The sequence below is a fragment of the Oncorhynchus nerka genome, linkage group LG20, assembly GCF_034236695.1.
Source record: "Oncorhynchus nerka isolate Pitt River linkage group LG20, Oner_Uvic_2.0, whole genome shotgun sequence".
NCBI lineage: Eukaryota > Metazoa > Chordata > Actinopteri > Salmoniformes > Salmonidae > Oncorhynchus > Oncorhynchus nerka.
In genome coordinates, this window is record NC_088415.1 from 70738731 (window position 1) to 70766692 (window position 27962).

General features: G+C 41.6%; 1 protein-coding gene across 1 annotated transcript in view; it reads right to left on the reverse strand.

The window, feature by feature from the left end:
- The window catches only part of LOC115103062 (sickle tail protein-like), a 53816-nt gene that overhangs the window by 17842 nt on the left and 8012 nt on the right, over nucleotides 1-27962 (reverse strand). The window contains 5 exon segments of the mRNA XM_029623665.2: nucleotides 139-944; nucleotides 6704-6800; nucleotides 7425-7623; nucleotides 7838-8033; nucleotides 11136-11440. Coding sequence (XP_029479525.2) covers nucleotides 139-944; nucleotides 6704-6800; nucleotides 7425-7623; nucleotides 7838-8033; nucleotides 11136-11440 — 1603 coding nt within the window.

The following is a 27962-nucleotide window of genomic DNA, read 5'->3' on the forward strand; positions in this document are numbered from 1 at the left end:
GTAGTTCATAATACTGTGCTAGTGTATAACAATATTGTGTTATGTAGTACTGTGCTATGTGCTATGTTCATAAAACCCCAAGTTCAAGTGGTAGTTTGCCTCAGACTGCCCAGCCCTTCTCTCTGTTTTTTGTCTCACCTGGTCTGAGGGTCATTGGGGGTGAGGGGACCCTGGAACAATTTGTCACCATGGTGCCCTGGGGGGAACTCCAGGAACACAGGAGAGGACACAGAGGACACACCACCCCTGGTCCTGTTCACCACCTCCACAGTATTACCATTACTCTCCCTTCGCAGGGACCGGCGAATAGGAGACCCTCTCTCCGGGGCCACAGGGCCATGGTTGTCAATCATCCTGACCTCATTCACTCTGTGAGGGGAAGGTGGTGGCGTTTTGGTGCCGAACGGCGGTAGTCCCTGGTTTTCACCATATCTCCGGCACTTCTGCCTGTAGAGGGAGTGCTGCTGCTCTGGGTTCTCTGAATAGGAGGCTGTGGACTTGCCCGAAGCCCGGAGGAGGCCACCACCCATGTCGACCACGTCCCCCATGTGGCTGCCCCCCTGTGAGGAGGCGATACTCAGCCGGCCCTCCTGGACAGCGTAGGGGTCAGTGACGTTGACATACAACCCGTCGGCACGCACCAGCGCCATACTCTTACTGCTCAGGTCCTCATCAGGTTTGACATCTCTTCTCTCCAGGATGGCGCTGGGGCAGGGGGTGACGGACCTGCTGGGTGGCCCGCTGGACATGCTGGCCCTGGGGAGGGTGGCACTGCCTGGCACCCCTCCCCCAGCCTGGCGACCATAGGGGATCCTGGAGGGGGAGGAGGGCATGGAGCGGGCCATGGGGGGAGACATGGACCCCTGAATGGCGTGGACAGGAATGCGGGTGGATTGTAAAGTGTGGACAGGGCTATGACTTCCATACAGTATCTCTCTTGGTATCTGTAGACAGGAGGAAATTCAGAGAACATATCATCTTAAAGTCAATGGAAAGAGACTAGAAAAGCCTGCTAATACAAAACTTGATGAGCTATGCAGAGAGATTCTCAGTCATTAGGTTAGCGGTATGTCTGTGTCCTCAACAATTCATCTATAAAAAACATCTTCTGTTGTCCCTCCCTGACTGTCATACATGTCAAAATATTACCTTCAAAATGACAAATCGCAGACAGAACGAGGATCTGTTCTGACAAAGGCCATATACAGAGTGTGAGAGAAACAGAGAGGAAAATCACATCCACAAAGGTTGAATGGTACCATAGCTAAACAACACTGTCATGCCTCGCCATGTACAGAGCAGACACAGAGCGTTTGTTGTGTTCACTATGAATGCAGGACAAGATCAATATGCAGTATGAGGAACTCCTAACATGACCATTGCATTGACATATAATTCTCCTTGATCTGCCTCTTTGTCTGTACTCACTTCCGAACCTTTTCACAACAACAATCCAAAAAGATTGTTTACATCATCATATACTGTCAAATAAAATGGACTCGTTTCCGTGAAACAGTCAATTAATCTTGATGTTTAAACATACAGCACGGCTTTACGATGACCTTTTTTACAAGGAGCAAGTGTGTGCCAAAGTTGAAAAATGTAAGAGCACACAGTAATCTTTGTAGTAATGGTGCAAGCATGGCAATCATGAATCTGCGCTCAGTGTATTCTCCATGGCACTCACGGGCTGCGGTACAGTGAAGTAATCATTGTAACAATTATCATCTGGGTGATTTTTAAATAGGCACATATGCGAGTAAAATGGTTGCACTGTAGAGCTCTCTGCAGCTAATCTTTTATTTTTTTACCTCCAATTTCATGGTATCCAATTGTTAGTAGTTACTGTCTTATCGGTACAACTCCAGTACGGGCTCAGGAGAGACAAAGGTCGAGAGCCATGCTTCCTCCGAAACACAACCCAACCAAGCTGCACTGCTTCTTAACACAGCGCGCATCCAACTCGGAAGCCAGCCACACCAACCTGGTCAGTGTGCACTGTGCCCAGCCCGCCACAGGAGTCACTAGTGCGCAATGAGACAAGGATATCCCTACCGGCCAAACCCTCCCTAACCCAGACGACGCTAGGCCAATTGTGCGTCGCCCCATGGACCTCCCAGCCGCGGCCGGCTGCAACAGAGCCTGGGCTAGAACCCAGAATCTCTGGTGGCACAGCTAGCACTGCGATGCAGTGCCTAAGACCACTGCGCCACCCGGGAGTACTTACTGCAGCTAATCTAAGCAAATGTAGGCTAATAATTGAGGAATAATTTTTTTTGTACACTCTTAGAAAAAGGGTTTCAAAAGGGTTCTTCAGTAGATACCTTTTTGGTTCCAGGTATAACTATTTTAGGTTGTATGTATATAGAACCCTCTGTGGAAAGGGTTAAACCTGGAACCAAAAGGGTTATACCTGGAACCAAAAATGGTTCTTCAAAGGGTTCTCATATGGGGACAGCCGAAAAACCCTTTTAGGTTCTAGATAGCACCTTTTTTAAAGAGTGTACATACACTTCAGATCATGTACTATAGCAAATCTAAGCAAAAGTACAGTAGTCTGATAGTTGACTGTAGTCTCAAGAATATACTTCTTATAGTACTCACACTCTTCTTAGTCCTCGTGCTACATGCTTTACCTTCAGCAGTTCAGCAGATTTGAAACAGAGATAAGAGAGTTCTACAATGGTTGCATGATGCAAGAGAGGTGTGGGCTAACTTGGCTCTCTGCTATTTCATAGGGATTGTTTATTCCCCCTTCATAAGGCGGCGTGTCATAACAGATACAACTGCAATTTGAATATTCCAGTATTAACCCTAGAGTCAAAGAGGTGACCTCATTTACAACGACCGCAAATAAAGTGAAATAGAGTATTAAACCGATTGTATTTTTATGCAAATAAGAGAGCAGCTCATTCATACACAACAAGCCATCTGCTATGTTTGCTATAGTTATAGTATTTTGTGCATAATTCTGGCAGAATTATCTTCATGACCTTTTGAGCTTAACATTGATACCACAATATTTCCACAACAAAGCACACATACATAGACAATTAACATACTCTTATAAAAAAAGGTTTCCAAAAGGGTTCTGCGGTTGTCCCCATAGGAGAACCCTGTTTGGTTCCAGGTAGAACTCTTTTGGGTTCCATGTAGAACCCTCTGTGGAAAGGGTTCTACCTGGAACCAAAAGGGTTCTACCTGGAACTAAAAAAGGGTTCTTCTAAGGGTTCTCCTACGGGGACAGCTGAAAAACCCTGTAGGCCTGCTACAATGGAAATATGTTCTATCTTGTTTCCCCCATTAACCTTTGCTCGTCCTGTGATAAAACAACAACAATATTTTTAGAGCAAGGCATTATCAATGTTATCTGCTCAGAAATACCCCATCTATGGAACAACATGCTGGGCTGACCACCAGTGGGTACAGTAATAAACTTAAACAAAGCCACATTTTCAAGCTGCGATGCATTCCAGACCAGTGCAAAAGTGAGATCATCTTTCATCCATGGGGCCTAACGGTCTCTGTCTATCTATATCTGAGGTGATCTCTCATAGGAGAGGAAGATCTGCGCTACCACTAAACTCACATAAATACTCTGATCATACAGTGAGGTGAGCCTGATTTAAGGTGCGCGTTAAATCAAGTAGATCGGAGGATCAATCTGAGGATGATCAGGCAGGCTCTTCCTCTGGTGGAGGTTCGACGCGGTACGTCTATCCATCAATCTAACAGGACGCTCTGGAAACAACAGAGCAACAGGACATCGGATCCCTAGGCATTACTTCTCATCAGACCACAAAACAACGTGCTGAAAACAACACCCACCGAAGGAATTTGAGCGCTTTCCCAGTAGGATTACATGCCTCCCAATCCCTCATGGCACCCTGGCTCTGTGATAAAGCTGATAGTTGGAAAAGAAAGACTCTTCTCAAGCCTCTACGGCCCCATCCAGTGCCCAGTCCCTGACAGCTGCTGAGAAATATGATGCAAATATGCCATTGTGTAACGCAGCAGGATATGAATAACACACGGTACTCTTTGTCAGACATATCCAAACACAGCTTCAAATCGAATCAAATCAAATTGTATTTGTCACATACACCGAATACTACAGTGGAATGCTTACTCACAAGCCCTTAACCAACAATGCAGTTTTAAGAAAAATACCTAAAAAAACAATTAAATAAAAGTAACAAATAATTCAAGAGCAGCAGTAAGGTAACAATAGCGAGGCTATATACAGGGGGTACCGGTACAGAGTCAATGTGCAGGGGCACCGGTTAGTCGAGGTAATTGGGTAATATGTACATATGGACTATGTCACTATATTGTAGACAGCCACTATCTGGAGAAAGAATCAAGATACAATATCATATGACTTTCAACAGTTTGTTGAGACACATCTTATGTGGCTATGGTATTACTTAACTCTGGCTTTCTTTCTATATGACATGAACTAAATCAGTGGTGGTCAATAATATCCTAATGTTGACATTTTGTTGCTGTAATAGAAGTACAGACAATTCTACTGTAAATACTTGTCATTTCTAATCCAAAATGGGAGCTTGCCTCGAAAGGATCAACGTAGTAGATATTACATTAGTACATGTAGCATGGTTTCAATTCAGTCCAATGTAGTGATCCTATAACATGGCTAATGTGATTATTGGATAAAAGACAGTTACGAGAAGAGTAAGTTTATCATATTATCAGGATCATGGTATACTGACTGGTACTACAGGGGATTCCTGTCATGTGAGAGAGGAGTTCCTGAAAACAGAAAGCTTGATCGTGTTACCTCAGAGTAAAACGAAAAAAAATGCTAATAGTAAAAAGACTGACATTTCCTAAACAGGATCCGATTTAATCAAGATCGTCTGCCCAGTGGATTCTAGAGGCTCCAGGATATTGGTTCCTCTGACTAGGAATCTCAACATCAGCAGGAAACCAATGCAGAGGGGATTCATAACTGCTTATCAGGGTATACCAAAACACAGAAGAAAAACCCTGCTTCTGATCCTGCTTCTGCTACAGTCGAGAATAAACAAGGCTGCTTTTATCCCTGTGTCTCAACATGATGAGCTACGGGCCCCTGCAGAGGTGCAAAGAAGAATTACTTTGAAGTACTACTTAAGTAGTTCTTTGGGGTGTCTGTACTTTACTAGTTATATTTCTGACAACTTTTACTTCTACTTCAATACATTCCTATATAAATGAATGTACATTTTTCTCCATACATTTTCCCTGACACCCAAAAGTACTTGTTATAATTTGAATGCTTTAGAAGGACAGGAAAATAGTCCAATTAATGCCCTTATTAAGAGAACATCCCTGGTCATACTTCCTCTGCATGTGTTTAAACACACGCTTCGTTTGTAAATAATGTCTGAGTGTTGGAGTGTGCCATTGCCTATCCATAATAAAAAATAAAATGGTGCCATCTGATTTGCTTAAAATAAGGAATTTGAAATGATTTAGACTTTTACTTTTGATACGTACACTACCGTTCAAAAGTTTGGGGTCACTTACACATTTTTTGTCCATTAAAATAACATCAAATTGATCATAAATACAGTGTAGACATTGTTAATGTTGTAAATGACTATTATAGCTGGAAACAGCAGATTTTTTATGGAATATCTACATAGGCGTACAGAGGCCCATTATCAGCAACCATCACTCCTGTGTTCCAACGGCACGTTGCTAATCCAAGTTTATCATTTTAAAGCCTAACTGATCATTAGAAAACCCTTTTACAATTATATTAGAACAGCTGAAAACTGTTCTGCTTAATTAAAGAAGCAATAAAACTGGACTTCTTTAGACCAGTTGAGTATCTGGAGCATCAGAATTTGTGTGTTTGATTACAGGCTCAAAATGGCCAGAAACAAAGACCTTTCTTCTGAAACTCATCAGTCTATTCTTGTTCTGAGAAATTAAGGCTATTCCATGTGAGAAATTGCCAAGAAACTGAAGATCTCGTACAACGCTGTGTACTACTCCCTTCACAGAACAGCGCGAACTGGCCCTAACCAGAATAGAAAGACGAGTGGGAGGCCCCAGTGCACAACTGAGCAAGAGGACAAGTACATTAGAGTGTCTAGTTTGAGAAACAGAAGCCTCACAAGTCCTCAACTGGCAGCTTCCTTAAATAGTACCCACAAAACACCAGTCTCAATGTCAACAGTGAAGAGGCGACTGCGGGATGCTGGCCTTCTAGGCAGTGTTCCTCTGTCCAGTGTCTGTGTTCTTTTGCCCATCTTAATCTTTTATTTTTATTGGCCAGTCTGAGATATGGCTTTTTCTTTGCAACTCTGCCTAGAAGGCCAGCATCCCGGAGTCGCCTCTTCACTGTTGACGTTGAGACTGGTGTTTTGCAGATACTACTTAATGAAGCTGCCAGTTGAGGACTTGTAAGGCGTCTGTTTCTCAAACTAGGCACTCTAATGTACTTGTCCTCCAATACTTTTAGACTTTTACTCAAGTAGTATTTTACTGGGTGACTTAGTCATTTTCTATTAAGGTATCTTTACTTTTACTCAAGTATGACAATTGGGTACTTTTTCCACCACTGTCCCCTGGTTAGGGATTTAGGAGCGGAAGCTTCCTTGGTGACAAATATATAGACAGCTAGATTTAGGCGACTTAGGGGAGTTTGTGCGCTTGGCTGTGTTGCCGTGCAAGGTCAGGCTTCACTAACCCCGCCGTCGGCATTGTTGGACCTTGCGTTGCTGCGATTGAAGGCGTGTGCAGGGTCTTTGTGGTACACCTTCAGACAGCAGCCAGGTGTGATATTTCTGGAAAGAAGAAAGACACGTCAAAGTTACACTGGTTGAAGTAAACACAGGTCGTCGCCATCTAACAGCCTAACAGTGAACTCCACTCCACTGTATAACTGGAAACCCTTCCGGTACTATATTCATCAGTCTACTGTAGTGTCTGTGCAGATTAGGGTGTGGTCAAGACAGACACCCTGTTATCAGCAGCACACGCTCAGACATTGGCCTCCTCTCTAATTTCCTCAACAATACCACGTTTAATGCCTCCCTGCCTCAACTGAAAGAGCAGGAGGTGGAGTATTATTCATGCAGCGCTTTGGACGCTGAAATGCCAAAGTAGAGACAAAATGAATTGCAAGCCTCCCCTGTAATTTTAAGATCCATACTAAAAGATGGATTGTTTTAACAGCATAGATAGGACATAATTTACTCTATTACTATATAGTAGTATACATGGTGCTCTACACAAAGCTTGACAATCCCTTTTTTGCCCAACCTCAACATAGAGTAGCATTAGGTAGTATCATAATACTGTACCCTGTAATCCTTCCAGTGTTGCACTATAGACTAGCATAACATGCTTATTGGAGGGGAAAAGTCATTAAAAAAAGTAAAGTCATAAATATAGCTAGATGAACTCACCTGACATCAGTTAGCTCGTAGTATATATTTCTTGTGTCATCCTTGATGTAGACGGCCACACTGGGAGACTCCAGCATCTTTATGGTGAGCTGATGGGGGAAGGCACTCACAAACAGAGCCCTGACGGTGTCTCCACTGGTGATTTCATTGGGCATCCGGATCTGCTTGGTCTCCTCTGCGTACTGCAGGTACAGCACACCTGGAGAGGTGAGGGTGAGAGAGTGAGAGTGAGAGTGAGAGTGAGAGAGAGAGAGAGAGAGAGAGAGAGAGAGAGAGAGAGAGAGGGGGGAACATGTGAGTGCTCAAGGAGAGTGATTGTGTGAGAAATTGAGTGATAGAGAAAGCATGACATCACACACTGAGAGCACAGAGCTTGCAAGAAAGAAAAGTCCTGACAGCTCCATAGTACCTACCTAGTGATCTGTCCCTGGTCTGGTTGGCAGAGTGGACCACCGGCAGGCTGGCCCGTGCCCGACAGCCCCGGGTGAAGGCAGCAGGACCATCTCCCTCTGACATGGTCTCCTTAGACTCCAGAGAGACCACGGAGAGGTGCTCCAGTTGCTCCCCTACACCGGGCGGGGGGCTGACAGAATGCGGGGGGCTCCTGACCTGGAGAGGCAGAAGGAGAAATGAAAAATTGAGGAACAGTCACCAGCACACACTCACTAAAATCCTGTAGTCAAAGATGTGGTGTATTCAACCTTAAGCAATGTCTACTTCCACTGCATGACTGTGAAACATGCACAGACACACACACAGTAAGTCTTTAAGTCAACTACAAATGTTTAATTCTTGCAACAACAAAAAAAAAAAACAGATATAATCACGTGTGATTTGAATGTGTCCCTGATGCATCCTGCATCTGTAGGGGGACTTTTGGGGACATCTGTAACCTGATACACACACTGAGTCACTCACTGCATTTACATTTTATGCTTGGCACTGACTGGGCTATGGTGACACACTGGTGAATAACCACCTCAGGCAGCTCTATGGATCAGAGCGCCCTGTCCACTTCACTTTATTTTTATATAATATGTTTATTATTTTACAATAAAAAATCAAATAAAAAAGACAGCAATACTAACAATGACATTCATTGTACTGTTGAATGGGATGGCCAATTTAGAGGACAAAACAAAACTTAACTCACACATACACAAAATAAAACAAAATCCTATTAGGTGGTACATGTATAAGAAGACAGCATATAGTCATTACAAGCAGTGTAGTTAAGCCAAAAATAGATATTGAGTGGAGTACAGCACAGAGTAGCAGCAGATCCTCAACCCAGTTATGAAGCGGGACTAGACCATTTATCCAGTATCGGCTGCCATATTTTGTAAAACATTGGACTTCTATTGGAGGTATTGTATCGAATCTTTTCCATATGTATTACATTCCCTAAATCCCGTAACCACATTTCAAAGATGGGTACAGTCTCCAGTTTCCAAAATTGCAATATGAGCCTTTTGGCTAATAGAGTACACAGAGAGACAGCTTTCTCTTCGTGGTTATTCCCATCAACTGTACCAAACAGAGCGGTCAATGGGTCTGGGGCTAGAACTCTATCAAAGGCTATAGATAAATCATCAAAAATGAGAGTGTCCACTTCACTTTGACTGGCATAATAAGCATTAGATTACAGAATTACAGAATTTGTTCTTGACTGACTTGCCTATAAAGGTTCCATTTTTTAAAATAAAAAAATAAAAAAATGGGAGTAAAACCATGTACCACACATAATAACTACAGACAGGTACAGTGTAACTACAGTGTAATGACAGGTTCACATTGTGATAGTGCTTACAGCTTGTACAATAATGCAACAAAGTAAATGTAGCACATTGTAGCTAGTACATGTTAAAGCCAGTGTCACTAAAGTGGGACTCACCGATCTGATTATTAAAAATGGTAAAAGGTCCCCTCTAGAAGGACCTTGCCATTTCTGAGGGCTGAAAACAAAGGCTCCACTTTGTTCAGCTTACAAGCCTCTCAGACCAAGATGGACTCAGCCTGTCAAGAGTTCATTAGAACAAAAACACTTCCAAGTGTGCCCCCAAAACATATGGACTCCATCTACAATTGCATACCTTTCCACCATAAGGTAGCACTCAGTTACTATTCAAGATGTTACTAATAGTGAAGTGAGGGGAGAGCGCAGCACAGTGAGCCCACTAAGGGAAGAAAGCTGGGTCCAAGCATTAGTTTGCTCAAATGGCCCACTTTGATCTCCTCTAATCGCTGGCAGAAGCACGGGCTTCTGAGAGACCAGACCATGATCCATCTGCTTTGGTGAGATGCCAGGTCCTTGAACTCAATTGTAAAAATGTTTTATCCTCAACCCCTCCCTTTTAGTGCAAACCACTAGAATGATCACACTGGGTAGGTAACAGGTGGATGGATGAGCATTTTAGTCCCACAGCAATGTTGACTTTACCACATAAGAAGAGGGCTATGGTTACACTGCTCAATTTTTGGACTTTATAATATGTACCCATTGACTCTTGAACATCATTTATAAATGCCTTATGAGCTTAGTTCAACTCCGGTACCTGTTTTACTCCAATGTTTGTAAACAAAGTAAATATAGACAAACGAGACTCAAAACATGGTTAAAACTATCATTAGTATATCACGGATGGTCAGTCCTTGCATCCATAGCTCTGTCTATTAATGTAAGAGCGGTTACATTTGTACAGCCCCATCCCTCAGCTTTTAACGAAACAATGGCGGGCAGCCAATCAGCAGCTGAAACAATTAATGCAAATATACAGTGATGTGCTTGGGGTGTATTTGTATTTATTATGGATCCCCATTAGCTGCTGCTACTCTTCCTGGGGTCCAGCAAAATTAAGGCAGTTATACAATACAGGCGCTAGACTAAATCGAAATGGGGGGAAAATACAAAATACAAAAGAATAGATCTACGTTACTGGTAGCATAGGCTACACTGACTAGGAAATGTGTAGGGCAGGCCATTGCGGGTATCTGCTATCCTCATATCGAACAAGTTTTACGTTAATCTGCAAACCACCAACAAGTTATCACTAGCCTACTGTAAAAACATATGCACTATACCTACTATAATTGCACAACTAATAGTAAAGTAGGTAAAGTAGTCTTTATGTACTTTCAATGATAAATTACCTGAACGTAAATATCAAAGCCTCATTCGGAAACGATTAACATCCATCTTTAAAATGTCGACTCTGATTTGAAATGCGTCAAGGTGAGAGCGCGCTACATGCGATGCGCCCTTCTACTTAATTCCGAACAAAATAGGAGGCTTCTTTCGCAATGACTCCAACAAAACGGCGTTCGTTTGTAAAATGAGCTCTCCTTGAACTTGCACTTCCATGAAGTGGCCATGGAAACAAACCCCACCTAGCCCACATGCGGGTCTGGACTTACCCGTCAAACTTGCAGAACAGTCAAAGTTTATTTTTACCACATGGGAGAGAGTGCATGTCCACACTTCTAGCATAAGCGCGCGCACGGCACCTCCCCCCTGACGCGGCAACGGTTATGTATACAGACAGAGCGCCTGCTATTTCAGGTAGGATGGACAAAAGGCTAATCCTATGGTCCATTCTTTATGCTGTTTATGATGTCAGTACTGAGAATATTTATTCACCTGTCTATTTACATAATTTACATGCAGGGAAATACGAACCAACATTTTTTTTTTTTTTTTACATATTCACTTACATCTCTGAGGCGGTCCTGATGGCCCATGAGGTGGTCCTGATGGCCCATGATGACAGCAGCATGGTGCGGATACCTCTGCTTCAGGTGCTCCAGGAACACCTCTTTCTTCCTCTCTATGTCAGCGTGCTGCATGGTCAGGGGGTCCCTGGTGCTGCGGTGCCCTTGCCCTCCGATGGTGTACCTCCTGGGGACAGTGCTAGGGGAGTGTGGCTCAGAGTGGTGGTTCTGGTTCTCTAGGTTCTGATGTCTGTGGAGGCGCTTTACATCCTCAGGTGATGACAGTCTTGGGTTGTTGTTTCCTGACTCTATTGGTAAAACAGATATTAAATATGAAGATATCTGGATTCAAACACACCAAACACATTATGTTGTTATGAAGTTTAAAAAAACAACATCAACCATTCTTACATGGATTCTGACACATGCTCACTAATATATCTACCCCTGGATTGTTAATTGGACTCATTCTGTGATTTCTTGATTTCCTGTTTCGATTTTTGATTATTTGTGTATTTGTGAGCCATTCTACTGTTGGAGCTAGTAGCATAAGCATTTCACTGCACTTGCTATAACACCTGCAAATCTGTGTAACCAACCAATTAACTTTGATTTGATTTTGATGATCATGCATGATGTGTACAACAGTATTTAACGTGATGAGTAATCATAGCTGTCTTGTTCCATGAACCTTCAGAAAGTTGTTTTGTCCTGAACAATTCAATGGGTGACAGTCTAAGCTGCACTCATCTCCGGTCATGAGTTCAAAACTCAGCACATTTATTTATTCATGCAGCGAGCACACAAATACAAAAGCAACATTAACTGTCCCTGTATACTGTATTCAAAGATGCAGTACAGACCACTTCAGCATTGGTATGTATATATATTACCTAAATTACCTCCATCAGCAAGAAGCCTGAAGATGCACAACACACAACTCTGAACTCAGGCATGTGCCTTACTACGTATGTTGTAAATCCAGAATCCAGAAATGTGGATAGAAAAAGAAAACATTTGACTATGTATGGCTTAAGAATGATAAGGCTACCATGGAGTTTGATTTTATGAAAGGTGTTATCACCTAAACATCTTGAATATGAGGGCTTAGAATCTCAAAGCAGGCAGACCCAATGAGAGAGCAGTGCTAATCCACTTTATTCATTATATCACTCAGTGTTGATTTAGTCTGGAGTCAGACTGTCTGTAGGCAGAGCCCCACCTGTTTTGCAAGGCATTCATTTGTGTCACATATCAGTTTGCAAACAATGTAAAACAAAAATAAAATCCTTGAGTTAATGAAGCCGCATACAAATGTGGTCTTTCGTGAGTAAGGTAGCTCCAAAATGCAGGTGTTTTAGCCTAGCTCAGTGTTTTTTGTGGTAAAAGGGCAGCCAGCCAAAATACATAGCAGAGGCATTGATAATCTTCTTTAGTTGCGCCGTGATTGGCTCAGTGTTCTGTCACTCATGGGGACAAAACGTCACCGCAGAAACTACAGGGCAAGCTGGGCAGTTCAAGCACTCTTGGGTGCTGCCATAGATTTACATTAGAAGTGCCCATCCAGGAAGGCTCAAGGTCATTGGCCACAGATAATATTACCTCAAATCACATTATATCTACCATAGCTTTGATTGGACTGATCATGTCAACATCATACTTTCACAATCTTAGCTAGCAAGCTAAACAAGCAATTATCATCATGAATCACATTGACAATCTACTGGCAAATCATTTTCAATCCTTGTCAGATGAAGAGAAGTTATGAGTAAAATGTATCGGTGCTTATTGTCAATTGGACATAAACATTACACAACAAGTCGGAAATAGCAAATTCAACAATGAAGGGTTTGGAAGGAAACAATGGCTACCTGCAAGCAATCACTATATTGCTTCCCCTGCTTGCTATTTGATGGAGAGGGTATGTGGTCCAAGTCTGGGTTTAAGGATTTAAAACGTGTCTGAAAGGGTCTCTTTTCCAAGCTTAAAAATTCACACGCAGCATTCAAAACAACTGGAAACTCTGAACTGGGAAATCTTAGACTTCAGTGCTTTCAAGACAACTGTGAAAAAAAAAAAAAAACTTGGACTGGGAAAATTCCGTCTCGGAATTCCAAGTCGGGAACTCTGTTCTCTTTCTAGAGCTCCGATCTGAAGATCACTGACGACATGGTTCAACTTTGTTTTTTTCCGAGTTCCCAGTTGTCTTGAAAGCACCAGATAATCTAAAACTTTGATGACAAAGTTGCACACAAGAAGGACCGCCGCACCACTTTCAACTGAGCACAGCACAACAACGGTGAGTCCAAAAATATGTGTTGTATTCTGCTAAATGAATTATGCCAGGGTGATCAGTAGCTAATAAAGAAAGACTAAGTGTAATTTGTGTAGCAAGCTGTTAGCAGCCCATGTGTCTTAACCTAAGAATTTGGTCCCTTTCCCCCTCAGAATTTATCCTACGGTTTTGACTTGGTGTACAGGGAGAATACAGTGTGTTATCAATTTTGTCGCTGTACATTTCAAAAGTGCTGAATAAGTAGTTATATCGACCACTCGCTCAGAAAAAACAGAAATACCTTATTTACATAAGTATTCAGACCTTTTGCTATGAGACTCAAAAATGTATCTTAGGTGCATCCTATTTCCATAGATTATTCTTAAGATGCTTCTACAACTTGATTGGATTCCACCTGTGGTAAATGCAATTGAATGGGCATGATTTGGAAAGACACACACCTGTCTATATAAGGTCCCACAGTTGACAGTGCATGTCAGAGCAAAAACCATGCCATGAGGTCGAAGGAATTGTCCGTAGAGCTCCGAGACAGGATTGTGTTGAGGCAAAGATCTGGGGAAGGGTACCAAAACATTTCTGCAGCTTTGAAGATCCCCAAGAACACAGTGGCCTCCATAATTCTTAAATGGAAGAAGTTTGGAACCACCAAGACTCATCCTAGAGCTGGCCGCCTAGACAAACTGAGCAATCGGGGGTGAAGGGCCTTGATCAGGGAGGTGACCAAGAACCCGATGGTCACTCTGGCAGAGCTCTAGATTTTCTCTGTGGATATTGGAGAACCTTCCAGAAGGACAACCATCTCTGCAGCACTCCACAAAAATCTCTGCAGCACTCCACAGCACTCCACAGTATTATGATATGCAATGGTCAATATGCCACGTTCATTGGTTGTGAGTTGACAAAATGTGAATGCAATAGGTCTACTTATCAATAGCAAATATCCTTCTTATGATTGAGTAAAAACGGAACACTTGCCCTACATCAGGCATTCGACTTTGGAACGTCTCTAGAGAGGTTGTTGTAAGGTAGATAACATTATGTTCCGTACAGATTGCAGGCTGTGTAGGTGAGCAGTTTGACAAAATTATAAATATACTTACAATGCCTTAAATGCTTTAATCAGAACATGCAAAAGCTGTGTTTACTTCATCCTGACTAATGACTAATGCCCTGTCCACATTATTGTGTAGTATTTAGCACAACTTCAGGCAAAGAATGCTGTGAAACATTGAAGTTGACATTTTAAGTGGACCTAAAGGTATGCCTTTGATGAAGGCCATTTTGGTTAAGCAGAAATGACTTTTAGAATTCTGCTAGAAGGGCGGAGTGTGCGTGCGCGGGTTGTACGGGAGATGATGTCACAGGAAACAAGTGGCATAGATTTACACAAAGCTGCAGTGTCGTAAGAACATACCTGTTGTAGTATAATTGCAAATCTTATATAGGAAAGAATTCAATGATGGGACAAAAGCATCACCAAGAGAAGACTCTTATAGGTTATGTTCAACATATATTTCCTTCCTGCTCTAAACAATGCCTATCCAACGAGAAAGCCATCCCTCGTTGGTTAAGGCTCTGCTGGAAAACAGACTCCCATATGCATGTGATGTTTGCTGGGATATGATTGCTATCTTTCCAATCTAACACAGGCAGCCCTAAAGCAGTAATCAGCCATGTCCGGAGCAAGTCCGGAAATGGTCCCCTAACCTTTTCAGATTTTAAACAAAGGGGATACAAGCAGCATAGCCCAGAGGATGTCCTCTACCCAGCATGGAGGAAAAATACATCAACAAAGGGTGTGACACAGACTAAGTTCAAGGAGGGTCCTTCTTTGATTCCAGAGGAAAGCTGGGCTTGTAACCAGAATATAGCTAATTCAGGTCCTCTCTACAACAGCTTTTCTAATTTCAACCCAGTTAGATATCAACTGTGTGTGAGTTTAAATCAGCAAGACGTCCTATTATACTCAGGTTATAAAGGAAGAAAGCATGAGACAGGAGGCAGAGACAGTGACATGTCAGAGACCCATGTACACGTACGAGTCCTGTTGTAGTGAAGCTGGACTATTTACCTTACTGGAATTAGGTAAGAGGAGCCAAGGGCGAGAGGGAACCCATTCTGGCATGTGCAATGTGCTGTGAAGCCTCCTCAGGAGGAGGGTGGGGAAGGCAGGGATGCACATGTACACAGCTGTTGAGAATTTCACCCAAGTGCTTCTATCTTGGATTTGAAATGTATTCATTGTTGATTTATCATAACCAGTTAAATAGGCAGGAATATTTTTTTTCTGCTGTATCATTTGAGTGCACAGTAGCTCCTAAACCCAAAATAGACCCTAGGTCAGTTGGTATCAAGTTATTCACCTGTTATTCACTAGGGGTGTGTGCTGTATCAAATCTCAGCTCACATGATGTTATTACTTCGATGTGCAGCTGCTTGAAGAAACAAAATACGATACAGAAAGTCCACACATAGCCTAATATAATCTGACACTATAGTGTATAGTATGTTATTCTGGATTATAGCCCAGACCTACAGTTCATCATGATGTAGTCATAGTTGTCAGGAAATATGCTTAGTGTTTGTTGTAAGACTTAAACACTTCAGAGTTCAGACATCTTCTCTGCTTATCAAAGTTGCTGACTAATTGATGAGTTTACGAGAAATGGGTTTGTAATCCACTTATGTAATAGCGTTTTGTATAGTAATACCACTCGAGAACCTTGTCCTCCCCCTTGTCTTTTATCCTGTTTCAAATATTTAAGCTTAGCGGTCCCCACTTGAGAGTGTTTAATTAGGCTAAAACTGGGTGTTAGTCAGCTAATACTGGGAATATTATTAAGTATCTCTATAACTATAGCAACCTCTGGCTGCTGCTTTTGTTCAGGTTTAGTTTACTGGGGATTCCTCAATGCCACCTTGGATAATTATTCCCTAACATGACAGTGACAGTATCAAAACACATCCACCAGAAGAATATTGCACAGTCCACACGCAGCAAGAGACGAATCAGCAGAGAAAGTAAAATCATGAAAAGAACATTTAGTCTTCACCACGATTATATGACGCTACGGCCTTACCTCTTCTCCCTCTCCAGTGATGTTTAATGTCATGATACTCCATTACTTTGTGCCCTATTCTCTTAAACAATATGAACTCTACATTGACAGAGCACACAGTGTTCAGGTCTTTCTTTTGTGTAAGTTCATACATGGAAAGTTATGGTTAAAACGTGTCTGTGTGTGTTCCTGAGGAAGCTCCATTGTAAAGCTGTCCTCACTTTTTCCAGACACCTTTTTTTCCAGCCCTTGCCTGCGTGTTGGGGAATACTTGGCTGAACCAATTAATATAGAGTTGAAGTCGGAAGTTTACATACACTTAGGTTGGAGTCATTAAAACTCGTTTTCAACCACTCCACACATTTCTTGTTAACAATCTATAGTTTTGGCAAGTCAGTTAGGACATCTACTTTGCGCCAGGCACAAGTAATTTTCCAACAATTGTTTACAGACAGATTTCACTTATAATTCACTGTATCACAATTCCAGTGGGTCAGAAGTGTACATACACTAAGTTGACTGTGCCTTCCAGAAAATGATGTCATGGCTTTAGAAGCTTCTGATAGGCTAATTGACATCATTTGAGTCAATTAGAGGTGTACCTGTGGATGTATTTCAAGGCCTACCTTCAAAATCAGTGCCTCTTTGCTTGACATCATGGAAAAATCAAAAGCCAACACATTGTAGACCTCCACACTCTGGTTCATCCTTGGGACCAATTTCCAAACGCCTGAAGGTACCACATTCATATGTACAAACAAAAGTACGCAAGCATAAACACCATGGGACCATGCAGCCGTCATACCACTCAGGAAGGAGACGTGTTCTGTCTCCTAGAGATGAATGTACTTTGGTGCGAAAAGTGCAAATCAATCCCAGAACAATAGCAAAGGACCTTGTGAAGATGCTGGAGGAAACAGGTACAAAAGTAGCTATATCCACAGTAAAACGAGTCCTATATCGACCTAACCGAAATGGTCGCTCAGCATTGAAGAAGACACTGCTCCAAAACCACCATAAAAAACCCAGACTACGGTTTGCATCTGTACATGAGGACAAAGATCGCACTTTTTGGAGAAATGTCCTCTGGTCTGATGAAACAAAAATAGAAATGTTTGGCCATAATGACCATTGTTATGTTTGGAGAAAAAAGGGCAAGGCTTGCAAGCCGAAGAACACCATCCCAACCGTGAAGCACTGGGGTGGTAGCATCATGTTGTGGGGGTGCATTGCTGCAGGAGAGACTGGTGCCCTTCACAAAACAGATGGCATCATGAGGAATTTTAAATTATGCAGATATATTGAAGCAACATCTCAAGACATCAGTCAGGAAGTTAAAGCTTGGTCGCAAATGGCTCTTCCAAATGGACAATGACCCCAGAAGCATACTTCCAAAGTTGTGGCAAAATGGCTTAAGGACAACAAATTCAATGTATTGGAGTGTCCATCACAAGGCCCTGACCTCAATCCCATAGAAAATTTGTGGGCAGAACTGAAAAACTGTGTGCGAGCAAGGAGGCCTACAAACCTGACTCAGTTACACCAGCTCTGTCAGGAGGAATGGGCCAAAATTCACCCAACTTATTGTGGGAAGCTTGTGGAAAGCTACCCGAAATGTTTGACTCAAGTTAAACAATTTGGAGGCAATGCTAACAAATACTAATTGAGTGTATGTAAACTCCTAACCCTCTGGGAATGTGATGGAAGAAATAAAAGCTGAAATAAATCATTCTCTCTACTATTATTCTGACATTTCACATTCTTTAAATAAAGTGGTGATCCTAACTGACCTAAGACAGGGAATTTTTACTTGGATTAAATGTCAGGAATTGTGAAAAACTGAGTTTAAATGTATTTTGCTAAGGTGTATGTAAACTTCCAACTACAACTGTACATATATTTACAAATCAAATCAAATCAAATCAAATTTTATTTGTCACATACACATGGTTAGCAGATGTTAATGCAAGTGTAGCGAAATGCTTGTGCTTCTAGTTCCGACAATGCAGTGATAACCAACAAGTAATCTAACTAACAATTCTAAAACTACTGTCTTATACACAGTGTAAGGGGATAAAGAATATGTACATAAGGATATATGAGTGAGTGATGGTACAGAGCAGCATACAGTAGATGGTATCGAGTACAGTATATACATATGAGATGAGTATGTAGACAAAGTAAACAAAGTGGCATAGTTAAAGTGGCTAGTGATACATGTATTACATAAGGATGCAGTCGATGATGTAGAGTACAGTATATACGTATGCATATGAGATGAATAATGTAGGGTAAGTAACATTATATAAGGTAGCATTGTTTAAAGTGGCTAGTGATATATTTACATCATTTCCCATCAATTCCCATTATTAAAGTGGCTGGAGTTGGGTCAGTGTCAATGACAGTGTGTTGGCAGCAGCCACTCAATGGTGGCTGTTTAACAGTCTGATAGCCTTGAGATAGAAGCTGTTTTCAGTCTCTCAGTCCCAGCTTTGATGCACCTGTACTGACCTCGCCTTCTGGATGATAGCGGGGTGAACAGGCAGTGGTTCGGGTGGTTGATGTCCTTGATGATCTTTATGGCCTTCCTGTAACATCGGGTGGTGTAGGTGTCCTGGAGGGCAGGTAGTTTGCCCCCGGTGATGCGTTGTGCAGACCTCACTACCCTCTGGAGAGCCTTACGGTTGAGGGCGGAGCAGTTGCCGTACCAGGCGGTGATACAGCCCGCCAGGATGCTCTCGATTGTGCATCTGTAGAAGTTTGTGAGTGCTTTTGGTGACAAGCCGAATTTCTTCAGCCTCCTGAGGTTGAAGAGGCGCTGCTGCGCCTTCTTCACGACGCTGTCAGTGTGAGTGGACCAATTCAGTTTGTCTGTGATGTGTATGCCGAGGAACTTAAAACTTGCTACCCTCTCCACTACTGTTCCATCGATGTGGATAGGGGGTGTTCCCTCTGCTGTTTCCTGAAGTCCACAATCATCTCCTTAGTTTTGTTGACGTTGAGTGTGAGGTTATTTTCCTGACACCACACTCCGAGGGCCCTCACCTCCTCCCTGTAGGCCGTCTCGTCGTTGTTGGTAATCAAGCCTACCACTGTTGTGTCGTCCGCAAACTTGATGATTGAGTTGGAGGCGTGCGTGGCCACGCAGTCGTGGGTGAACAGGGAGTACAGGAGAGGGCTCAGAACGCACCCTTGTGGGGCCCCTGTGTTGAGGATCAGCGGGGAGGAGATGTTGTTGCCTACCCTCACCACCTGGGGGCGGCCCGTCAGGAAGTCCAGTACCCAGTTGCACAGGGCGGGGTCGAGACCCAGGGTCTCGAGCTTGATGACGAGCTTGGAGGGTACTATGGTGTTGAATGCCGAGCTGTAGTCGATGAACAGCATTCTCACATAGGTATTCCTCTTGTCCAGGTGGGTTAGGGCAGTGTGCAGTGTGGTTGAGATTGCATCGTCTGTGGACCTATTTGGGCGGTAAGCAAATTGGAGTGGGTCTAGGGTGTCAGGTAGGGTGGAGGTGATATGGTCCTTGACTAGTCTCTCAAAGCACTTCATGATGACGGAAGTGAGTGCTACGGGCGGTAGTCGTTTAGCTCAGTTACCTTAGCTTTCTTGGGAACAGGAACAATGGTGGCCCTCTTGAAGCATGTGGGAACAGCAGACTGGTATAGGGATTGATTGAATACAACATAACATGTTCCAGATGGTCAAAGATTTAACAAATATATCTTATAATATTAATTTACCGTCTATTTCTCTTTGTCATGTATATATATGTTTTTACATAATTGTTCTGTACTTGACTTTACTATTTAAATTTTAACTTTATTTTTACTTCACTACATTCCTAAAGAAAATAATAAATAATAACTTTTTACACCATACATTTTCCATGACATCCAAAGTATTCGTTACATTTTGAATGCTTAGCAAGACAAGAAAATTGTCTCATTCACACACGTATCAAGAGAACATCCCTAGTCATCCTTACTTCCTCTGATCTGGCGGACTCAGTAAACACAAATGCTTTGATTGTAAACTATATCTGAGTGTTGAAGTTTGTCCCTGGCTATTCGTAAATTCAAAAAACAAGAATATCTTGCCATCTGATTTGCTTAATATAGAAGGAATTTGAAATTATTTGTACTTTTACTTTGGATTCTTAAGTATACAGTGCATTCAGAAATGATTCAGACCTCTTGACTTTTACTTTTTCATGACAAAGCAAAAACAGGTTATCAGAAAATGTCGCTAATATATAAAAAATATAAAATCCCCAGGCCCAGATGGATTCCCCAGAGAGTTCTACAAAGCTTTTTGGCCCCAGTTCAGCCCTATCTTCATGCCAATGCTGGAGGATTTTTGCAAAAACGGAGTTCTCCCAGACTCAATGCACACAGCTCGCATTACAGTGTTGCTAAAAAAGGACAAGGACCCCCTATCCTGCTCGTCCTTCCGGCCCATAAGCTTGTTGGATTTCGACTATAAAATAATTACCAAATTGCTCGCCAAAAGACTAAACACTCTTCTTCCCAAAATAATAAAAGCGGACCAAACTGGATTTATTAGAGACAGATACTCTTCTGATAACATTCGCCGTCTTTTTGATATTATTGATCAAGCAAACGCACAAAAGACCCCTGTCCTGCTGGCTTCACTGGATGCTGAGAAGGCGTTTGACAGGATGGAGTGGAGCTTTCTGTTTTCAGTCTTAGAAAAGTTCAATATGGGTCCAAATTGTATTAAATGGATCAAATCACTATACTCTCATCCAAATGACATGGTGACTACTAATGGACTGAATTCTGACAGATTCCCTCTGGAACGGGGCACAAGACAAGGGTGCTCGCTGTCCCCGCTGCTCTACTTGTTGGGGGCGGAGCCTCTGGCAGAGCTGATAAGGAGCAATCCAAGTATTATGGGTGTTTCTGCAGGTGGCCTGCAGCACAAGATTTCGCTTTTCAGACCTATTTCATCAGAAAACCACTACACTGAAATCCTTTCAAGAGCTCTGCAGTGAATTCGATGTGCCAAGATCCCATTTTTTTAAATATCATTTATTAAATATTTAAATATGTAATTTCCTCATTTACCTCCAAGAGGACGTTTAGAACTCAGTTGAATGAAGTTGAAACCCTTCTTGTCACAGCACAATCCATTAAAGGCAAAATATCTTACATCTATAGACTCCTTTCTGAGAAAGGAAGCTCCTCCTTTACTCCTTTGAAAATAATCTGGGAAAAGGACCTTGGTCTGACTATCAGTGATGAGTTATAGGCGGAGGTTTGCGACAGGGTATACTGCTCCTCTACCAGTGTAAAAATGAAAGAATCTAATTACAAATGTTTGTCCAAATTTTATTATACTCCTTTGAGACTCCATAGAATGAAAACAGATATGTCTCCTAACTGTAAAAGATGTACCTCTGAAAGTGGAACCTATATGCATGTATTTTGGAGCTGTAGGGAGGTTCTGGCAATCTGTACATACTGCTGCACAGAAAATACTAGAGGTACAGTTTGATATGACCCCGTGTATCTATCTTCTTAATGCCCAGCAGGACTTTGTTCTTGATCCTGACAGAGAAAATTTGCTTATGACTATTACATACTTTGCTAAGAAATGTATTCTTCTATTGTGGGCCTCTAATAACCCCCCTACATTTAAAATGTGGATTGACCAGATTGTTGACTTTCTTCCTCTTGAAAAGCTCACTTATGACCTCCACTAGAGACAGCCCAAGTTTGATAGACTCTGGTCTCCACTATTCAACTATTTTTCAAACTGGACAGAGTGAACGGGGTGACTAGGGAAATGCGCAGATACATGTTGTGTAAGGTACTGTAAAACCTAAAAGCGAATTATTGGCCCGTCGTCTCAGCGAATGCTTGAAATAGCTGATAAGAACCTTGATAGTGCTGCTGCAAGTGTTATATGTTTTTTTTTTGTGTTTTCATTTTAATTTAGTTTTTGAGTACGTATGTGTGTGTGTGTATGTATATGTGTGTATGTATGTACGTATGTATGTATGTATATATATATATATATGTACCAAGGAAAATATATAGATTAAGAAAAATAAATGCTTTATTTGACTTTATCATTCATTTTAATTTAATTTTAATTTTTTCAAATGTATTGTTATTTTTTGACTTTTTATTTTTTTAAAGCCTGTCACATCTGGGAATGTGGAATGTGTTTTGTTGGTTGATTGAAAAACAAGAACTTAATAAAACTTTAAATTGAAAAATAAAATATAAAATATCACATTTACACAAGTCCTCAGACACTTAACTCAGTACTTTGTTGAAGCACCTTTGTCAGTGATTACAGCTTCGACTCTTCTTGGGTATGACGCTACAAGCTTGCCACACCTGTATTTGGGGAGTTTCTCCCATTCTTCTCTTCAGATCCTCTCAAGCTCTGTCAGGTTGGATGTGGACTGTTGCTGCACAGCTATTTTCAGATCTCTCGAGAGATGTTTGATCGGGTTCAAGTCTGAGCTCTGGCTGGGCCACACAAGGACATTCAGAGACTTGTCCCGAAGCCACTCCTGCATTGTCTTGTCTGTGTGCTTAGGGTCGTTGTCCTGTTGGAAGGTGAACCTTCGCCCTAGTCTGAGTGCTCTGGAGCAGGTTTTCATCAAGGATCTCTCTGTACTTTGCTCCGCTCATCTTTCCCTCGATCCTAACTAGTCTCACAGTCCCTGCCGTTGAAAAACATCCCCACAGCATGATGCTGCCACCACCATGCTTCACCGTAGGGATGGTGCCAGGTTTCCTCCAGAATTGACACTTGGCATTCAGGCCAAAGAGTTCAATCTTGGTTTCATCAGACCAGAGAATCTTGCTTCTCATTGTCTAAGAGCCCTTTAGGTGCCTTTTAGCTAACTCCATGCGGACTGTGCCTTTACTGAGGAGTGGCTTCCATCTGGCCACCATAAAGGCCTGATTGGTGGAGTGCTGCAGTGATGGTTGTCCGTCTGGAAGGTAATTCCATCTCCACAGATGAATTCTGGAGCTCTGTCAGAGTGATCATACGGTTCTTGGTCACCTCTCTGACCAAGGACCTTCTCCCCCAATTGCTCAGTTTGGCTGTGTGGCCAGCTCTAGGAAGAGTCTTGGTGGTTGTAAACCTCTTCCATTTAAGAATGATGGAGGCCACTGTGTTCTTGGGGACCTTTAATGCTGCAGAAATGTTTTGGTACCCTTCCCCAGATCTTTGCCTTGACACAATCCTGTCTCGGAACTCTACGTACAATTCCTTCAACCTCATGGCTTGCTTTTTGCTCTGACATGCACTGTCAACTGTGTGTGCCTTTCCAAATCATGTCCAATCAATTGAATTGACCACAGGTGGACTCCAATCAAGTTGTAGAAACATTTCAAGGATGATCAATGGAAACAGAATGCACCTGAGCTCAATTACGTGTCACATAGCAAAGGGTCTGAATACTTATGTAAATAAGTTATTTCTGTTTTTTATTTTAATACATTTGTAAAAATGTCTAAAAACCTGTTTTCGCTTTGTCATTATGGGTTATTGTGTGTAGATTGATGCATTTAAAAAAAAAATGTTTTACAGTAAGGCTGTAATGTAACAAAATGTGTAAAAAGTCAAGGGATCTGAATACTTCCCGAATATTTTAGCAATTACATTTACGTTTGATACTTAAGTATATTTAAAACCAAATACTTTTCGACTTTTACTCAAGTAGTATTTTACTGGGTGACTTTCACTTTTACTTGAGTCATTTTCTAGTAAGGTATCTTTGCTTTTACTCAAGTGTGACAATTGGGTACTTTTTCCACCACTGAGCATCAGGCTATGATATTTGACGTGTCACATTTAATATTTGACTGTTCATAAGAACAGAACAAAATTTGACATTATAAAATTATAATTTCAAATAGTAATGCTTTTGCATGGTGCACAAGCTTATATACGTGTGTACTGTATTAGGTTATTTAAAAAGCGCAAATTACTATAATCACATCATCATGATGATTGGAAATGTAGCCTATATGTTCATAAATAATATTTAATTCTCCTATAGCAGAACATCTGACATTTCAGCTAACACATTCTGTATATGGTAACTAAAAAAAACTAAAAAATATATAAAAAAACCTGACACATTTTGTTCAGCAGTTGAATTGATTCAACATGAAAAGCCTGCCAAGTGAATGTGTCACTTAAGGTCCACTGTGTGACAGTCCGCACAAGTGGAGATAGGCAGAGACAGAGAGGGAGGGAGGGAGAGAGAGAGAGAGAGAGAGAGAGAGAGAGAGAGAGTAAGGGAAGCAGCAGATAGAGCTGCGAAGAAGAGAGGAAGCCTAGTCTTTCGCTCTCCTTTTGACAAAGCTGAGCTGATTGATCTAGTTCACTTCAGCCCCGAAGGTGGATCTCTGGTCTGCCATGATGCATTGGTTCACTGACTACACTCTACACTGCCAGCAAGCGAATGCTTCAGCTTCAACTACATATCGCTTTGTACAATGCTGGAAAATGCCACTATGGTTATAAGGAGGATTTTTTTCTGGATGGGTTTTTGTATCCTTATCTTAGGGTCGTGTGGCACAACCATGAACATTCTGAGATGTGCATCTCAATGCCAGTGGCGTACTGCAGTTTTTTTTTGTGGGGCCCCTATTAGGCTTGAACATACTAGAGGGGCTATGTCATAAACCCCCGAGGCAGAGGTGTCATGCCCATAGGGGGCACAGAGGCAGTTCATGCTTAACAAATATTTGTTTTTATTTTATTTTATTTTATTTGTTTTAATTTAATTTCAGTTTTTGTTGTTTCTCTGTAATACTACTAGCCACCTAGCAATGTTATGAAGTTATCTGTAGCTAGCCCAGATAGGTTCAGAATCTCATAACAAGCTACAAAGAAGCCTGTAATATGTGTTTTGGATGGGATGTTAAATGGGTGTCCTGACTCTCTGTGGTCACTAAAGATGGTACAAACCGTACAAGTAGAGATGTTTACTCCACTGTCCTGGCTAAATTCCCAATCTGGCCCTCATACCATTATGGCCACCTAATCATCCTCAGTTTCCAATTGGCTCATTTATCATCTCTCCTTCCCCTTGTAACTTCCCCAGGTTGTTGCTGTAAATGAGAATGTTTTCTCAGTTAACTTAGCTGGTTAAATAAGGGTAAAATAAAAAATGTAACACATAAATAAAATAAGTCATTTCAGGCTATCCATCAAGTTAGAGCAGCTAGCTGGCATGCCTGCTGGCAAGGTTAATAGACCATAGATAAGCAAGCAATAACTAGATATACTGAATAAGACTCACAGTCCTTTCAATCTTTTACCCAGATTTGAGCAGAGATGCAGAGAAGCATATTTAGTTTCTTTAAAAAAAAGAACCACCAGTCAAGAGGATACAGACAGCTCAAGATGTATGCTTAGATACGCAGAAAAAGATACTGTACATTTTTTTACGTATAATTGATTAAACATAATGATTATGGTTCTATATTGCATTTAAAAGGCTGTTTCAGGGGTTAGAAGTCTAGCCCCCCTACAGACCATCCTCATGTAGTTTGTGCCCCCTCAGATTTTTGCCTCGAAGTTCCAGAATGGGGTGAAAATGGGAGCCATATTGGTCAGGGAGAAATCCAAATCAGTCTAATTGGAATGAATGGCAGTAGAGGCATAACCCTGATTCTACTTACGCAGGAAAATACAACAAAGGCATGTGATATATCAGAACTGATGAAATACATTTATTGTAACCTAAAATATTGTCATATAATCATAAATACAGTTTATGTAGGTTTTATACACATTTTCTCTATAGCCTCTAAAATATATGCAAACAGACCATAATGTCAACATTTTTGTTTTCTTGGAAGGCTGAGAATGCTATTATATGATACAATATCAGTTTTAGTTGCTTTTACAACTTGTCTAAGTCCTGATTTCAGCCAGTGTATGACTGTGGATGGACAGCATTGTTTGAATAGAATGTTGGCACATTGGCAGTTAATTAGAAAAAGGTATGGAATTTTTCCTCTAAAACTGCCTGGCTAGCTAGCTAACAAACATACAGTACAGATAAATTATTCAAATTCATTATTTTAACGCAATATTTTATCACAGCACTGGCAAACCATTGGGTGGGGGCCCCCAGAGCCCGTGGCTGTCCCTGCACAATATGAGATGGTTTGCTCTGGCAAAAGACCCCTATTGGTGGGCCAGAAGTACACAGATTTTCGTAAAAGTAACTCTCAATGTGTTGAGTAGCATGTCATATTCCAAGACAATAACACATGGACACTTTACTCACAAATGTGGACTTCCAAACAAAATAAATCCAAGGTAAAAATGAAAAAGCACTCTAAACATTAGAGGGTATAACGACAATCAGAGTTGGAGGTGGTGATAAAAGTGTCCGGTCTAGAGGAGGAAGACCACATATTGTTGATGTTTTTTTATATGATGCACTTCACGGAGTCGGAAGGCTGAGAAATTCAGCCTTGAAAATATGCTATGAAATGGTATGTGACAACGTTCATATGACCTCAAAAAACGTATGAGATGATTGTGAAGGAGTCCTGGGAGAGCAAAGCCATACTGTAATAATGTTTTACACTCCATTTCTATCTGCTCCCAAGGCTACAATGCCATCCTATTCAGACTCCTCATTTACTAGTCAAAGTAGTGCACTATGTAGGGAATAGGGTGCCATTTGGGACACCACCTCGCTCAGTCAAGAATTACAGCCCTCCTGATCACTGACTCAATAACAGAAGTTATGTCGCTCCCCCCCCCCCCACCTTTTGAAACTCCCGAAGGACGGTGGCGTGCCTGTTAAGAGCTGACACTGAAAATTCACTTATCTTTTAATTATCTAGATTGCCCAGCAACTTAATCAAAAAACCTAAACCCTGTATCCATCTCATGTAAAGATGTGGGGAGGTACGCCTCACCCACTTGAAATCAAAACCTGTTCAAAGTCATTAACTTGACCCTTCAGTCAGTTTTGAAAGATGTTGAGAGGGTGGTGTTAATGTGCTGCCTGGTATAGCCTACTAGGCCTATATATAACACTGATGGCATCCTGTAGCAATAAAACACCTAATATCACAGACAGACTTTCACAATAATAGCTGCCTCACATGACAGCAACCTGTTGCTTGGTTCAGGGTACTATAAATAGAATGAAAGTCTAACCTGGTTATGTACTGTTTAATAATAAGACATGCCCTATTATGCTCAATATCCACTTTTATTAACTTTGCCAACAACCGTTTCCAAATGACTGCTCTTCTTTTGCTGTGCTTTTCTTGCATATAAGGTCATTTGGCATGCTATCAAGAAGGATTAGGTTAATTACAATAGTTTCAGTAACCTTGTGTGAACTTGCCCCAACATGGCTTTAGGGTACACTAATCTAATGGGTTATTAGCATCAGCTCATACAGAATGCGCTTACGTCTTCTCCCCCTAGCTTAGACACCCT